The sequence below is a fragment of the Ranitomeya imitator genome, chromosome 8 (genome assembly GCF_032444005.1).
Source record: "Ranitomeya imitator isolate aRanImi1 chromosome 8, aRanImi1.pri, whole genome shotgun sequence".
Classification (NCBI taxonomy): Eukaryota; Metazoa; Chordata; class Amphibia; order Anura; family Dendrobatidae; genus Ranitomeya; species Ranitomeya imitator.
The window spans coordinates 10,328,226-10,344,001 of NC_091289.1; the positions used below are offsets into that span (position 1 = coordinate 10,328,226).

The 15,776-nt window shown below is 44.9% G+C and overlaps 2 protein-coding genes across 3 annotated transcripts; one reads left to right on the forward strand and one right to left on the reverse strand.

Annotated features, from left to right (window-relative positions):
* Nucleotides 1-2,538: 2,538 nt before the first annotated feature.
* Nucleotides 2,539-5,572, reverse strand: LSM3 (LSM3 homolog, U6 small nuclear RNA and mRNA degradation associated). The gene is made up of 4 exons (XM_069736256.1): nt 5,431-5,572; nt 3,397-3,507; nt 3,221-3,316; nt 2,539-2,978 (listed from the first exon to the last, which is right to left on the reverse strand). The coding sequence occupies exons 1-4, from the start codon at nt 5,449-5,451 to the stop codon at nt 2,898-2,900; spliced, it is 309 nt and encodes a 102-aa protein (XP_069592357.1). The 5' UTR covers nt 5,452-5,572; the 3' UTR covers nt 2,539-2,897.
* On the forward strand, nt 5,570-15,519 carry XPC (XPC complex subunit, DNA damage recognition and repair factor). Of its 2 annotated transcripts, none has more exons than XM_069736253.1 (16): nt 5,570-5,730; nt 6,319-6,505; nt 6,879-6,988; nt 7,167-7,287; nt 8,981-9,065; nt 9,227-9,384; nt 9,486-9,606; nt 10,648-10,737; nt 10,886-11,755; nt 12,618-12,778; nt 12,963-13,044; nt 13,167-13,298; nt 13,663-13,832; nt 14,402-14,495; nt 14,597-14,686; nt 14,981-15,519. In XM_069736253.1, exons 1-16 carry the CDS (start codon nt 5,637-5,639, stop codon nt 15,185-15,187), a joined length of 2,772 nt encoding a protein of 923 aa, XP_069592354.1. In that variant the 5' UTR covers nt 5,570-5,636; the 3' UTR covers nt 15,188-15,519. The 2 variants fall into 2 exon arrangements, with proteins under 2 accessions (XP_069592354.1, XP_069592355.1); XM_069736254.1 differs by having other exon boundaries at nt 6,322-6,505.
* The last annotated feature ends 257 nt before the right edge of the window (nt 15,520-15,776 follow it).

Below are 15,776 nucleotides of genomic sequence, written 5' to 3' on the forward strand. Positions count from 1 at the left end.
GGGATTATTTGAAGATGGAGCAGATCCCAAGTTGCCCCTATTCATAGGCATCTCTCATATCTTATTTCAAGTATGTAAACTTCTTGCATTTCATTGGATAGACACACAACCTCCATCTATGCGAGAAATACAACGATTGAAAAATAACATAACATGGTTGGAAAGAGGAGTCTATCATAAATGTAATTCTATTCATAAATTGGTAAAGATACGGAGTCCTTGGTTGGATATTCTGTTATGATTAGGCAATTCAGTACCACAGTGAACATAGAGGTCAGAGCACACACAGTGATCTGACAATAATCCAAAAACTTAAAACGAGCTCTGAGACGTGGGAACTCTGTTGACCGCAATCCCCGATCCTCACCAACAACACTAGAGGCAGCCGTGGATTGCGCCTAACGCTACCTATGCAACTCGGCACAGCCTGAGAAACTAACTAGCCTGAAGATAGAAAATAAGCCTACCTTGCCTCAGAGAAATACCCCAAAGGAAAAGGCAGCCCCCCACATATAATGACTGTGAGTTAAGATGAAAAGACAAACGTAGAGATGAAATAGATTTAGCAAAGTGAGGCCCAACTTTCTGAACAGAGCGAGGATAGGAAAGGTAACTTTGCGGTCAACACAAAACCCTAAAAACCACGCAAAGGGGGCAAAAAGACCCTCCGTACCGAACTAACGGCACGGAGGTACACCCTCTGCGTCCAAGAGCTTCCAGCAAACAAATAGATAAGCTGGACAGAAGAAAAGCAAACAAAATAGCAAAGGAAAACTTAGCTATGCAGAGCAGCAGGCCACAGGAACGATCCAGGAGGAAAACAAGTCCAATACTGGAACATTGACAGGAAGCCAGGATCAAAGCACTAGGTGGAGTTAAGTAGAGCAGCACCTAACGACCTCACCACATCACCTGAGGGAGGAAACTCAGAAGCCGCAGTACCACTTCCCTCCACCAACGGAAGCTCACAGAGAGAATCAGCCGAAGTACCACTTGTGACCACAGGAGGGAGCTCTGCCACAGAATTCACAACAATATTCCGTGGCTGCGCACAAATCTTCTAATTAGAGATAGAATATTTATAATATTTATAATGTCATCTCTTAATCGTTAGTTCTTTTTTCCCCCCAGTCTAAGAATTTTATATTCCGTTATTCTAGAACTGCTCTGAAAATGAAAATCGTCCTCTCTGGAATGTCAGGATTTGGGTTCAAGTGGAGTTAGGGAATTGAAGTTGATTTACTTTACGTTTTATAAAAGTCATGATTCCATTATATGTTGTTATATGAAAGATGGAAAATTTATATTGGAAAAAAAAAAAAAAAACAACATCCCTAGAGAATATGCACTGCTAACATCCCCTGGTTATAGTGGAAATTAGCATATAAAATGCCCAAACCAGTAGCTCTGCAATGAAAACGAGAAATAAATGGAAAATACGTTTGATTAAAATCTTCAGCCACTTTAGAATGATGCAGCCAGTTTGTCGTGTAAAAAAGTGATGAAAGGTCTTCTTTAGACAACAAGAGACCCTCTGATAGCAAGCTGTCCAAAAGATATTACCCTCTAAATTGTCCAAGATTGATTTCACCTATAATCCTTTCAGATGTGAGAAGTTTCACTTACACATGCCGCACAAAGGAAAGCGCCCTCGGCCAAGAGGTTGTGAAATCACTTAAGACTGGGTCAGGTCACAGAGAGATTACATCCCAATAGAACTGAGGAGTTATATAGAGATGGCACTTTGTCTATACCAGCTGGTCAAAGTGAGAAATATTAACTCAAGAGCATTGTTGGGGAGATCTGGTTAAAACTTCAACAGAGAAGACAAAGACCCCCTACACGATTATCCAAATATGAAAGTAGCTGAGCCTTCGACACAGTTGTATGGTACACGGTCCCTATGTTTGCTAAGAAATGAATCGAGTCGATGTTCTCCAAAACGACATCCATGGGAACGCGCCCTAGAGTTCGTGCAGAAAGTTTTAATCGATCTGAGTGCAATCTAACAAAACACTGGATCACACTCCGACCAATGTTAGTCTACGGGGCCGGGCACATGTCCGATAATTTCCACCGAGACTGTACGGTTAAGTAGAATCACTGCATGCAGGGGTTTGAGCAGATATTCTGATGGCACTCAGTCATGCAAGTCAATAAGTCAGTGGAAAACATCAGACTGCACATAAGTGACAGAGTGCAGTCCAATTTCCACAGACTGATACAATAGAGACAGCAGGAAAAAAATATAATTCTCTATACTGTCCACATCTGAGAAAGTCAGGTCACACTATATACTCTGATCAGAGTGTGTTTAGTATAAATGATCAGAGTTTCTTAAATGACAAAAAAAAAAAAAAAAACCCCGCCCATATACACCTAGTATACCGAGGGTGGCTGGGAACTGGTCCATTGTCATACATTATGCTGCCACCTAGTGCCGAATTTCCCAGATGACAACTTCTGCCTCCTATGCTACAAAGGGTCTTAGAATAAGCAAAAAGATCCTAAAAACATTGAAAAAACACAATCCCAACATCGGCACCAGTCGTTTTTATTGGCAATTCCCAAAGTAAAGCAAAGCTTTCTGAATACAGTAAAACCTGTATCCAATTTATCTTACTGGCATTCAATCTAAAGTTTTTCTACTTTCACAAAAAGAACAATCCAAGTGGAAATAAAGAAAATTGTGGCATCTGCCCCTGAAAAAAGTGATAACAGGTGAAGAACATCTTAAAACAAAAAATTTGGAAGGAAGATCCAGACATTGGGTCGGAGATTACTATTGTAATATTTCAAATGGCCAGAGAATGAGCTGTAACCAACATGCCAACACAAGCCAGGATCCTGCGGGTGAGAAAGTCTGGAATTATGGACCCCACTGCACCCCAGGGTCATCAGCCAACCCGCAAGGGAGGAGCAACCAGCACAACGCCATCGCCTCTTACAAAAAGCATGGGGATGTTCCTCTTCGTAGACTGAAAAAAAGAAAAGACAGGAGGAAAATGTATAACGAATTCCATAGTATTCATTAATAAGTACCTCCAGATACAGCAGCCAGCGCCCGCTGCAAAAGGAGTGGACTCCGCTCCTTTCCCCACACACTTACGCCCCAATCTAAGAAACTGCTCATGTTCCACATTATAAAATATATATTATATATATATTATATATATATTCATCATTAACAAGACTGATCACAGCAGATTGTGGGAGATACCTTGTAGATCTCCTCGTAGGTTTCCTCATCGATCTCTATGGTGGTCACGGTTTCTTCTACATCCCCCAGGATCATGTTTAAGTGCTGATCATAAGCCTGTACGGAAACACAAAGAAAGGGTTAACAATGAAGGGGTCCATGACACAATATACAGAGCCAGAGATCCAGACACGTACGTGCAGCCGTCCCCTGAGCTCTCGGTCATTCCTCATCTTCACATAAATGCGCTCGTCTAAGCTCAGCCGGATCAGATCCAGAGGCTCCTCCACCGTGTTTGTCGTCTGCTGCTGCATGTGGGAGAAGAGGAAAAAGGCAAAACAATAAAACGCACAAATCACAACGACTTCTACCGAGAGGCTCAATGTGAAAGATTAAAAATTTATGATGGAAAGTTTATAGTTTCCTGATATGTTCAGCTCAAAGGAATTTTTAGGATCAACACTCCTTGTCCACAAAGGGAATCCGTACCATCTTCATACGAACCTAATACTATTATTAGCTGAAGTTTTGTTACAGTTGTATCAAGCTGATTACATCCTGCATTATACCTCAGAGCTGCACTCACTATTCTGCTGTTGGAGTAACCCTGTAAAGAATGAGTGCAGCTCTGGTGTATAAAACAGGATGCGACTCAGGATCAGTAATGTAATGTATGTACACAGTGACTGCACCAGCAGAATAGTGAGTGCAGCTCTGGGGTATAATACAGGATGTAACTCAGGATCAGTAATGTACACAGTGACTGCACCAGCAGAATAGTGAGTGCAGCTCTGGAGTATAATACAGGAGGTAACTCAGGATCAGTAATGTAATGTACGTACACAGTGACTGCACCAGCAGAATAGTGAGTGCAGCTCTGGAGTATAATACAGGTTGTAACTCAGGATCAGTATTGTAATGTATGTACACAGTGACTGCACCAGCAGAATAGTGAGTGCAGCTCTGGGGTATAATACAGAATGTAACTCCGGATCAGTAATGTATGTACACAGTGACTGCACCAGCAGAATAGTGAGTGCAGCTCTGGGGTATAATACAGGATGTAACTCAGGATCAGTAATGTATGTACACAGTGACTGCACCAGCAGAATAGTGAGTGCAGCTCTGGAGTATAATACAGGATGTAACTCAGGATCAGTAATGTAATGTATGTACACAGTGACTGCACCAGCAGAATAGTGAGTGCAGCTCTGGAGTATAATACAGGTTGTAACTCAGGATCAGTATTGTAATGTATGTACACAGTGACTGCACCAGCAGAATAGTGAGTGCAGCTCTGGGGTATAATACAGGATGTAACTCAGGATCAGTATTGTAATGTATGTACACAGTGACTGCACAAGCAGAATAGTGAGTGCAGCTCTGGGGTATAATACAGGATGTAACTCTGGATCAGTAATGTAATGTATGTACACAGTGACTGCACCAGCAGAATAGTGAATGCAGCTCTGGAGTATAATACATGATGTAACTCAGGATCAGTAATGTAATGTATGTACACAGTGACTGCACCAGCAGAATAGTGAGTGCAGCTCTGGAGTATAATACAGGAGGTAACTCAGGATCAGTAATGTAATGTATGTACACAGTGACTGCACCAGCAGAATAGTGAGTGCAGCTCTGGAGTATAATACAGGATGTAACTCAGGATCAGTAATGTAATGTATGTACACAGTGACTGCACAAGCAGAATAGTGAGTGCAGCTCTGGGGTATAATACAGGAGATAACTCAGGATCAGTAATGTAATGTATGTACACAGTGACTGCACCAGCAGAATAGTGAGTGCAGCTCTGGGGTATAATACAGGAGGTAACTCAGGATCAGTAATGTAATGTATGTACACAGTGACTGCACAAGCAGAATAGTGAGTGCAGCTCTGGGGTATAATACAGGATGTAACTCAGGATCAGTAATGTAATGTATGTACACAGTGACTGCACAAGCAGAATAGTGAGCGCAGCTCTGGAGTATAATACAGGATGTAACTCAGGATCAGTAATGTATGTACACAGTGACTGCACCAGCAGAATAGTGAGTGCAGCTCTGGGGTATAATACAGGATGTAACTCAGGATCAGTAATGTAATGTATGTACACAGTGACTGCACCAGCAGAACAGCTAGGAGAAGCAGACTAGACACCTTAGTCGTCACTGACAGTTTATGGCTTCTGGTAGCAGCACACACACAACCCCGTGCTTCGCGCTCACCTGCTCTCCGTCATCCGCCATCTTGAAATCCCCGCTCAGCGGAAGAGGCCGATCGCCCAGGCAACAGAACTCGCGCGAGATTTATGCCGCTGTCAGGCGGGAGGGAGGTTCAGCCAATCATGTGTGAGCTGCGGAGCCACGTGACTTCCTTTGGGTTTGTTATACAACAGCAGCATGTGTGGCTGAGGAGGCAGTGGGGGAGCGGGATGGGGAAGCGCCGGGGCTCTGCGGATGCACAGACCGACTGCAAAAAGCCGAGGAAGCAGCCGGTGAAGAGGACGCCTGCCGCACGGGGCAAAGGTGGGCGCCAGCTGTGGTCTCTGTGCTGGAGCTCTTCTGACTCCGCCCTTTCTTCATTAGCATGTCTCCTTAAAGGGCTTCTCTCGTCTTATATAAATAAACCTTAAAGGGATCTTCGTTAAAGCCAAGAAATTCTCACTCTGCATCCTCCCTGCCCCAGCGACGCTGATCCAGTGGACTCCAAGTGAAAGTGGACAATCCCTTTAAGGTGGAAGTAGCCCCCCTGATTCAGCAAGCAGAGATGTTATCATTGTAGCAAGTTGGGGGCGTTTATCTCATGTGGTTCTGTGTCCTGTGTGAGACGGCGGTGACGTTAGCGCTGCGTCGAGTTTGCACAAAATAACGCAACAAAAGGGCGAAAACGCTTCACAGGCTGCAGGCGCTAATAGAGGTGCGGACGGCGGCAGATGATGGCGGCGTTGTCACCCGGCCGGGCTCCGTCTGTCAGGGACGGGGCCGCTGATTGGTTTACCAGAACTTGGCGTTCAGACCGTTCACAGCCTGATTGTCTTGTGCTTACTGTTTTTTTTTGTTTTTTTACTTTCTTTTGCTATTTGAGTTCTTCTGTTTTCTGGTGGTTTCTTACAGCAGATGCTGTGGAGGATGAACGTGAAGAGGCGCCAAATAATAAGAGAAGCCGAGTCTCCGCAGCAGGTGCAAGAACCACAAAAAAGGCCCCAAAAGGTGCGGAGACGACCCCCAGGGGAGACGCTGCGAGGAAGAAACCTCCAAGAAACAAGAAAGTGCAGGAAGAGGAGCCAGAGACGGAGATCCAGTGAGTATTGTCAGATATAGTCTGCATGGTGCCATGGCAACCCCAGAGCAAGCGCAACCTCCGCTGGCCGAGAAAGTGCTCAACGGATAGTTATTTCTCATTCACCCGATGGAATCTCCTGAGGATCCCCCTTCTATCTATCTATCCACTGAAAATGAAAACCCAAAAAATCTTACTTTTTTTTTTTTTTCTTAAATATAATTGCTTGTTTTAGCAAAAAATTGATGGACATTTATGTTCACCAAATGCCCAGTGTCGCCCCCTCCTCCATAGTGACGCCACCTTTTTTCCTTACCGTATGATTCGTCATTTGTTTTTATTTTTTTGAACTACACGCTAAGCCGTTATTTTATCTTATGCTCTTTTCCTTCAGAAACTTATTAAGTTTGGAGTCGCAGTCTGCGGTTTCAGATGCAGCGGTTAAAAAGGAAAGTGGCTCAGAAGATGAGGAGGACAGTGAGGAGGAGTGGGAGGACGTGGAAGGTATTCTGGGGCAAACACTTAGCGTGAAGCATTAAACACTGCATTTTTGCGTTGCACGGTGGAGGGACAGAACAGCCGGCTGCGTCTGAGGACACAGGAGGTGGTGTGAGGCTTGCAGATGTACATGTGTTGATACAGATTTTCATTAATAAATCTTCCATCTTGTCCTTTGTTATAGAGCTCAATGCCACCACCCTGGACGCTTTACAAGCCACAACATCCAATGATTCGGGGCTACCCACCGAGTCCGTGGAGATAGAGATCGAAACCGCAGAAGCCGCCAAGAAAAGATTAAGAAGGTAAATTGGGAAATTAGGTTTGCAAAAATTCACTCGACTGAACACCATTTATAGCCTATATCAGACCATGGCAGAGTGCGGCACCTGGGCCACAGCCGGCCTTCTGCCTGTGCCAGTCTTGCCTATGGGGAGGGGGCCGGCGGACCCTTCTTCTACCAACCAGCATGTGGGACAGCAGTCGCGATGATGTCATTTCTTTATGTCAGCTGTGTACTGCGCAGAGTCAGTGCATCGGATACAGGAGCAGAGGCAGAGCGCCGGGGAACGGGAGTAGGTGTTTTGGTTTTTTTTTTCCCATGTATATGGGATATTTGTATATAGGGGGCTGTGTGTGTGGGTGGGGTTCACCCTGTGTATATACATGAGGCTGTGTGGGGGCTCAATAGTAAGTGATATAATTTATATGTTAATATTGAGCAGAATTAATTTCGGACTATTTATTTTCCCTCCACAACAGTCATTATCTCGTTGCCCCTTGGGAAAATTAATTGTCCACCCCTGGCTCATATTATAGTACAGAATGGAATTACAATTTTGCTTTTGCTTGTTAAATTTATCCCAAACAGCTTATTGGAGCTGTGTAATACAGTAGGTGTAAAGACTACAGAGCAAGTAGCACAGATGCTGAACACGCAGAGAATGCAGGTTGATTTCAGCTCTGAAGCTTGCAGAATAGAGAGTGCAGCTCTGGGGTATAATACTGGATGTAACTCAGGATCAGTAATGTTTGTACACAGTGACTGCACCAGCAGAATAGTGAGCGCAGCTCTGGAGTATAATACAGGATGTAACTCAGGATCAGTAATGTAATGTATGTACACAGTGACTGCACCAGCAGAATAGTGAGCACAGCTCTGGAGTATAATACATGATGTAACTCAGGATCAGTAATGTAATGTATGTACACAGTGACTGCACCAGCAGAATAGTGAGTGCAGCTCTGGAGTATAATACTGGATGTAACTCAGGATCAGTAATGTAATGTATGTACACAGTGACTGCACCAGCAGAATAGTGAGCACAGCTCTGGAGTATAATACAGGAGGTAACTCAGGATCAGTAATGTAATGTATGTACACAGTGACTGCACCAGCAGAATAGTGAGTGCAGCTCTGGAGTATAATACAGGATGTAACTCAGGATCAGTAATGTAATGTATGTACACAGTGACTGCACCAGCAGAATAGTGAGCACAGCTCTGGAGTATAATACAGGAGGTAACTCAGGATCAGTAATGTAATGTATGTACACAGTGACTGCACCAGCAGAATAGTGAGTGCAGCTCTGGGGTATAATACTGGATGTAACTCAGGATCAGTAATGTATTGTACACAGTGACTGCACCAGCAGAATAGTGAGCACAGCTCTGGAGTATAATACAGGATGTAACTCAGGATCAGTAATGTATTGTACACAGTGACTGCACCAGCAGAATAGTGAGTGCAGCTCTGGAGTATAATACAGGAGGTAACTCAGGATCAGTAATGTAATGTATTGTACACAGTGACTGCACCAGCAGAATAGTGAGTGCAGCTCTGGAGTATAAGTAATCTGCATTTACAAAGTGATTTATATTTTCTATGTGGAATAATTTAATATGTAATGGTAAATTGATCAGGTTTTTTATTGAGCAGCAGGAAAGTTCAAATTAAAGTAAATGCAAGGAGCTGATGGATGCGCCTATGTTTTACAGGGAAAAGAGAAAGGCAGAGTTTGCCGCTTATCTACGCCGAATTATGAATCGGTTCAGCAAGGATCTGCGAGAAGACACCCACAAAGTGAGAGATCACTCAACAATTGTTTTTCCTGTAGTGGTTTATTAATCCTCCTTGGTACATTAACAACAACAAATAGAATATAAGATTAGATTATGAGGAGGATGAGACCTGTAGAGATATATATGGTTTTACTTGTCCTTATGCTCTTTTCTTCTCACCAGGTGCATCTGCTCTGCCTCCTCGGCAATGGCTTCTTCCGTAGTGACATGTGTAACTCCCCAGACCTCCAGGCGGTGGCGCTGTCTGTGGTTCCAGTTAAATTTGTAAATGTTCCCGCTGCTCGGATGGATGCGGTGTACGTGGCCAACTTAGTGAAGTGGTAAGAGATTCTCTGATAGGGTTATTTATTACAACTACTTTATATAAAGGGTTAACTGTGCCAGGCCTGGACGATTTCCTTTGTAAATTGTTCTTTTCTAGGTTTACGACCACATTTACCCTGAATCCAGACATATCTCCTGATGATCAAGAACCACTGTCGGCCAGGCTAGAGCGGAGATTTGGAGTGTACGGAGTGAGGGACGCGGAGGAAATGGTCCATGTAGGTGACACATCACTGGTTTCAAAGTGTAAATGCAAACTTTTAGCCAATGAAGGTCTGGACAATGCAGAATATATTGGACCTTCATGATACGGGCAGCACGGTGGCGCAGTGGTTAGCACTGCAGCGCTGGAGTCCTGGGTTCAAGCCCCACTAAGGACAACATCTGCAAAGAGTTTGTATGTTCGCTCCGTGTTTGCGTGGGTTTTCTCCGGGTTCTCCGGTTTCCTCCCACATTCCAAAGACATACTGACAGGGAATTTAGATTGTGAGCCCCATCGGGGACAGAGATGACAATGTGTGCAACCTGTAAAGCGCTGCGGAATATGTTAGCGCTATATAAAAATAAAGAAATAAAGATTATATGTCTGTAAGTCAGTGGGCTTCCATGACGGCCATCAAATGCCCTTAAACATCAGATTTAGTTCGGGGAAAAAAAATAAATAGAATGACCTTCAGAAGGCAATCCATTGTCTGCAGGCTGCTACAATCTGCTGCTTCTAAAAGCGGAGGGTCTGCTACAGTGTTACCCAGCTTAGAAGCCTTTTCCTACACTGATACATTGTAACAAACTAGAGACAAGAGTGAGGTTTCTGCTGAGGATATGTTTAGCTCATCCAGGATGGAATAGACTGGATACAATTATAGCAAACTCTCAAAATTAGGTCTGTACGTCCTCGGGCAACAAGCAGTGATTTGGTCCGTAACCTGCTGAGCCCCAATGCCAAGTCCCTGCCAACCATCACAGACTGCATAGCAGTGTTATATTGTCCTATGGCACCGGGGTTCAGCTGCCCCTCGGGTGCCGCCGTCTGGGCACAACAACAACTATGATGTTTTTTGTAAGACTATTTCATCAGCAACACAAATCTCTCATGTCCTGGTGTTTTGTGGACTGAAACAAATTGGTGCGGACCCTTTGAGGAATAAAGTGTTTGAAAAGTCCCATTGTTCTTGCACAACTCTCACAACTTGCTCACACACTTTGCAACCTTTGATATTTTTAAGCCAGCTTTTAGAAGAATTTTTTTTTTTTTGTAGCTGTTCTTGATTCTCCTTCGAGCGTTGCAGCTTCTCAGCCGCCTGGTGCTTTCCCTACAGCCGATCCCCATAAAGGAACCACCCAGCAAGGTAAGGGTTATATGTGAGCCAATAGAAAAAGTTGAGACTTTACCATCTTCTGGTTTGTGATGAGCAGAAATCCTGCCTTACTCATGGCTGACAGAAGGGTAATGGAGACTTGAGCTCAGCTGCATTTTTTTTTTTTTTTTTTTTCTAGATGGCAAGCGGCCCAAAGGGGAAGTCCTCGAAGTCTAAAACCTCCAGACCCCAAAAATCCCCAAAAGGAAAATCAAAGCCAAAATGGGAGGAAAAGGAGACCATTTCCTTGGACAGTTCAGAGGATGAAGATCGGAAACAATTAGACGTTATCACACCTAAGAAAGAAGTCCGTAAAGTAAAAAAAGAGATGTCAGGGGAGAACTCCGAAGACACCAAGGTTAAAGCAAATCCCAAAAATAAGCTCCAGAGGAAAGTGGCCTCCAAAGTATCATACAAAGAGGAGAGCGAGAGCCACGAGGGCAGCAGCGATTCTGACTATTCCTACACCGGCAGCGAGGACAGTGACTTCTCCGAATGGGATGAGTCGATTGAAAGGAAAGTTAAAGGGATGTCCTCGCTAAAGGTGAACAGGAAGAGGTCTGGGGAGGGCAAAGGTAAGAGTCATGTTGCCCCTGGACAACCTAAAGCAAAGAGCTCCCCCAAAGATGATGACCAAAAGCCTAAGAGGAGAGGCAAGATCATTTCCACCGATGATGAGGAGGAGGATGAGGTTATATTGCCGCCCCCGACCAGAGGTAGCGATCAGTGGGTGGAGGTCTACCTGGAGAAAGAAGAGAAGTGGGTGTGCGTGGACTGTGTATATGGGACGGTCAACCAGCCTTCCCTGTGCTTCAAGGCCGCTACCAAACCGGTTACTTACATCGTGGGGATTGACACCACAGGGCATGTAAAAGATGTGACGCGAAGATATGATCCAGAGTGGATGACTGGGACCCGCAAACGCCGCATTGATACAGAGTGGTGGGAAGAGACACTGCTGCCTTATAGAAGCACCGACAGTACACAGGAAGATAAGGAAGATGTAGAGGTAAGGAGCGGAGACTATGGTGTACGACCTCAGCATTTTACCCTGCCTGCACTAGTAACTCCACTGATGTTTGTGGGGTCACTGTTGCAAACGCCACAGCATGAAGTCTTTGGAGGAGGGAGGAGCAGAAAAAGAGACTTGGTCAGATGGTGCTGCAGCTCCCCAATAGGTTTCTCACCACAGAGCTGGATTCACAGCCACACTGCTTAGCATTGCTGAGCAGTGTTCTCCATGCTGCTCCTTCTTCTAAACATGCTAGAGACAGGAGAGCAGGAAACGTTCATGTTTGTGTGTGCTGTGTATGCGAGACAACACAGCAGCTCGTCTACATTCACTAGCTCCGAGACATCTGAAAAGTTGAGGTAGGGCCTGCAGTGATGAAAAATGTAGGATTCAAGTCATATCGTGGGCAGAAATGGTGACATTCCTCATGTACACATGACAGCTTATTCTTTTATATAATCTTCAAGGGGTTGTCCAGTCTCCAAGGAAAAGTGTGCATTACTGCAGACTGCCAAATTGTAACAATGTGCTCATGCTGCTTCCTACACGGGTGGACGGTCACGTGGCCACATTTGGGATGTTCATGCTTGCAGTCCTTTGCATACTAGTCTCTCCCAGGTTCTCTCAACAGAAGAGAATTGAAGAAAGCGCAGGAGTCTAATCGGTAAATTACCACAAGTATGCAGATCATAAATGTGGTCACGTGCCCGGTCACACGCGGGGAATGCAGGGGAAGCGTGACAGTAATAACACCACACCCTGCCACAATCCAGCAGTTTACACTCACGTAATATGTAGAAAATCTTCTTCTGAGACCGGACAACCCCCGTTAACTCCAAATTACTGTTTTGTTTTTTAGTTTGAAGCAAAACTCCTGAAGCAGCCCCTGCCGACCTCTATCACAGAGTATAAGAACCATCCTCTCTACGCTCTAAAGCGTCACCTACTGAAGTATGAAGCCATCTACCCCGAATCTGCCGCCATCCTTGGCTCCTGTAGAGGGGAGGCTGTGTACTCCAGGTAATGAACTTACGGCCTTTGCTCTAAATATGTCAGGTATAAATGTTTTTTTCGGTCTCCTTTTTTACATTTGGGATGTGACTGGCACAGAACATCACATTTCTGATCTGGCTGTAGGCTGGCATTGTATCACAGGCGCTGGATTAAAGATCTATTAAAACACAACTGCTCATTTTCTCCGCAGGTCTTGTGTCCACACCCTGCATTCACGGGACACGTGGTTGAAGGATGCCCGCGTGGTGCGGCTCGGGGAGGTGCCTTACAAGGTGATGGAATAGACAGACTGCTTGGCCCCACCGGGCACGGAAAATGTAACTGTTAGCAACAAAACTTTAGAGGACGCGCTGGTAATGTCATTTATGTCACACCCGATCTGCTTCGTGCACAGATGGTGAAAGGGCAGTCTAATCGAGCGAGAAAAGCCCGCCTGGCAGATCCAAAGAAGGACAGCAATGACCTTGCTCTGTATGGCCAGTGGCAGACGGAGGAGTATCAGCCGCCTATTGCTGTGGATGGAAAGGTAACGGTGCAGTGTCAGTGCATGAAGTTTGTAAATGACAGTGATAGACCTGGCACACTGCACTGAAAGTGGCATACACCTTAGATACCTGCCGGTCAAACCCTTATTTTGCCACCTGCTATTCATCCTGACATTCCCCGTACACTTGCATGCTCGTATCAGTAGTACTCAATATGGAGAGGGGAATAAGCTGCTGCTTAACAACTTCTCTCCTTTGATAACATGGCTCATGCTTTTCTTCCCCAACATTTGCTATTGAGGAAGAGTTGGGGCACCTTGATTCACATTCGATGTTTGCCCAATTCCCCCAGCGCTGTGGCTTCTAATACCAGAATCCTTATCCAGATATCTTTTTGATGCACAGGTTCCTCGCAATGAGTTCGGCAATGTTTACCTCTTTAAACCCAACATGCTGCCCATCGGCTGCTGCCATCTGCAGGTCTCTAATCTGCATCGTGTGGCCAGGAAGCTGGACGTCGACTGCGCCACTGCCATCACCGGCTTTGACTTCCACTGTGGTTTCTCGCACCCTATGTAAGGCTGATGTCCCCGATAACATAACTTTTAGGGTTTGCACTTAATTTATCCAATTCCACAGACTGCAAACCACCCCACATTTTGAACCCTTTCCTTTTACTGTAAGAAAGATATGTGATTGCTGTCAGTGAAACGGGAAAGCCATAGTTTACAGTCAGAGATTGATAATGTCCAATTGACCCTTCACTCGATACTTTATGATGGAGCACATCCGCCTCCCTTGGGGTAACATCCAGATGTGCAGAAATCCACTGCAAAATATGCATGTTCCATTCGCATTGGGTTACACACTATCTGCATTGCTAGGTGAGAACTGCAGCATTGCCACATAATGAGCGGGCTGCAGGTTTGTGAACTTTTCTAACATTGACTCATGAAACTTGTATTGATTTGGCAAATTTGCAGCAATTCTACCTCGTCTGGACTCTGCCCATTTTAAACCTGAGAATTTAAACTATTAACATTTCCATTCACTGACAGCAAGCAGAAGAGTTAGGAAGTAAACCTATAAAGCTACAGAAAATGACAACTGCAGTCCTAGTTTTTTTTCTTTCGTATTTCCCCAGTACTGATGGTTATATTGTGTGTGAGGAATATAAAGACGTCCTGCTGGCTGCCTGGGAGAATGAACAGGTGGAGATCGAACGCAAGCAGAAAGAGGTGAATGACAGGATAGATTCCGTGCACTACGGTAAACGGAGCTGTGGAGTCAGTACACGACTCCTCAAGTTCTCTGACCGGTCTCTGTATTTGTCTTGTAGAAGCGAGAAAAACGAGCGCTGGGAAACTGGAAACTGCTGGTGAAGGGTCTTCTGATCAGAGAGAGACTGAAAGCGCGATATGGACAGAAGGTAAAGCCGTGAACGTGGAGCTGTCATCCAGGCAGCTTTCTACAATGCCCCTTACAAGCTGCAGAAAAAGCAAACAGTATATCAGGGCGGACATGCTGTGTGCACCTATCTGCAGCGGTCCCTATACCTGGTGCATGATCCATACTTTACTGTATAGGGGAAATCTACTATAAAATGAATAACCTTCCCCCATGTGGGACCCTGATCTTTGCACTAATAGATTGGGACCCCCGTTCATTAATGCTAGCACCAGACTGATAAGGCACCTTTATCCTGACTGTATTATTTCTGCAGGACTCCGCACACTTCACCTCTGCAGCCGGAGAAGGATTCTCATCAGATGAGGAGCAGCCGGCGAGCGGGACCCCGGCTCTGGACACTGCCGTATCCTGGCCCCAGAACAGAAAGGCCGAAGAGCAGCTGGGAGGGAAAGTGAAGCGGAAAACCAAGAGGGAGAAGAAAGGAGAAGAAAAACACTTATTCCCATTTGAGAAGCTGTGATAAAGTCCAGTGAGCACATGCGAACCACAAGTCTCAGCTTCTTACCCATAACTGATCTTAAAGCACTTCAGGCAAAGTGAGCACCATGTCATACATAGCGCGGGGCCTTTGTTTCTTCAGGGCCGGACGGTAGAAACACCATGAGAGAATCCCCCTGCACCAGCCATAATGCCGGGTTACTTGTCCTTTTACAGATTGTGATTAGTATTTAAAATTGAGACAATAATAATATAGAATTGTTTATAACAAAATATGAAAGAAAAAAAAAAAATTAAGACTGAATCTGATTTTTGTACAAAATTCTGAAAATAAATGTTTTATAAATGAGAGAATCCAAGTAGTGTATTTATTTCCCACCGCGGCACAAGATGGAAGTCTGTCTTCACTCAGCTGCCGTCCATACAGTAAGTGCTGCCCCTTCTCATCTGTGTATGCAGGGTATAATTCTTACGGCAGTCTCGTGACCTAATCTGTACAATGGCCGTTCTTAAAGGGATTGTCCATAGCTTGGATAGAGTACAGAGCTGGGTCAGCACAGCGCCACATTGTGTAGTGGCCATTCTCAGGTACTGCAGATCAGCTTATATTG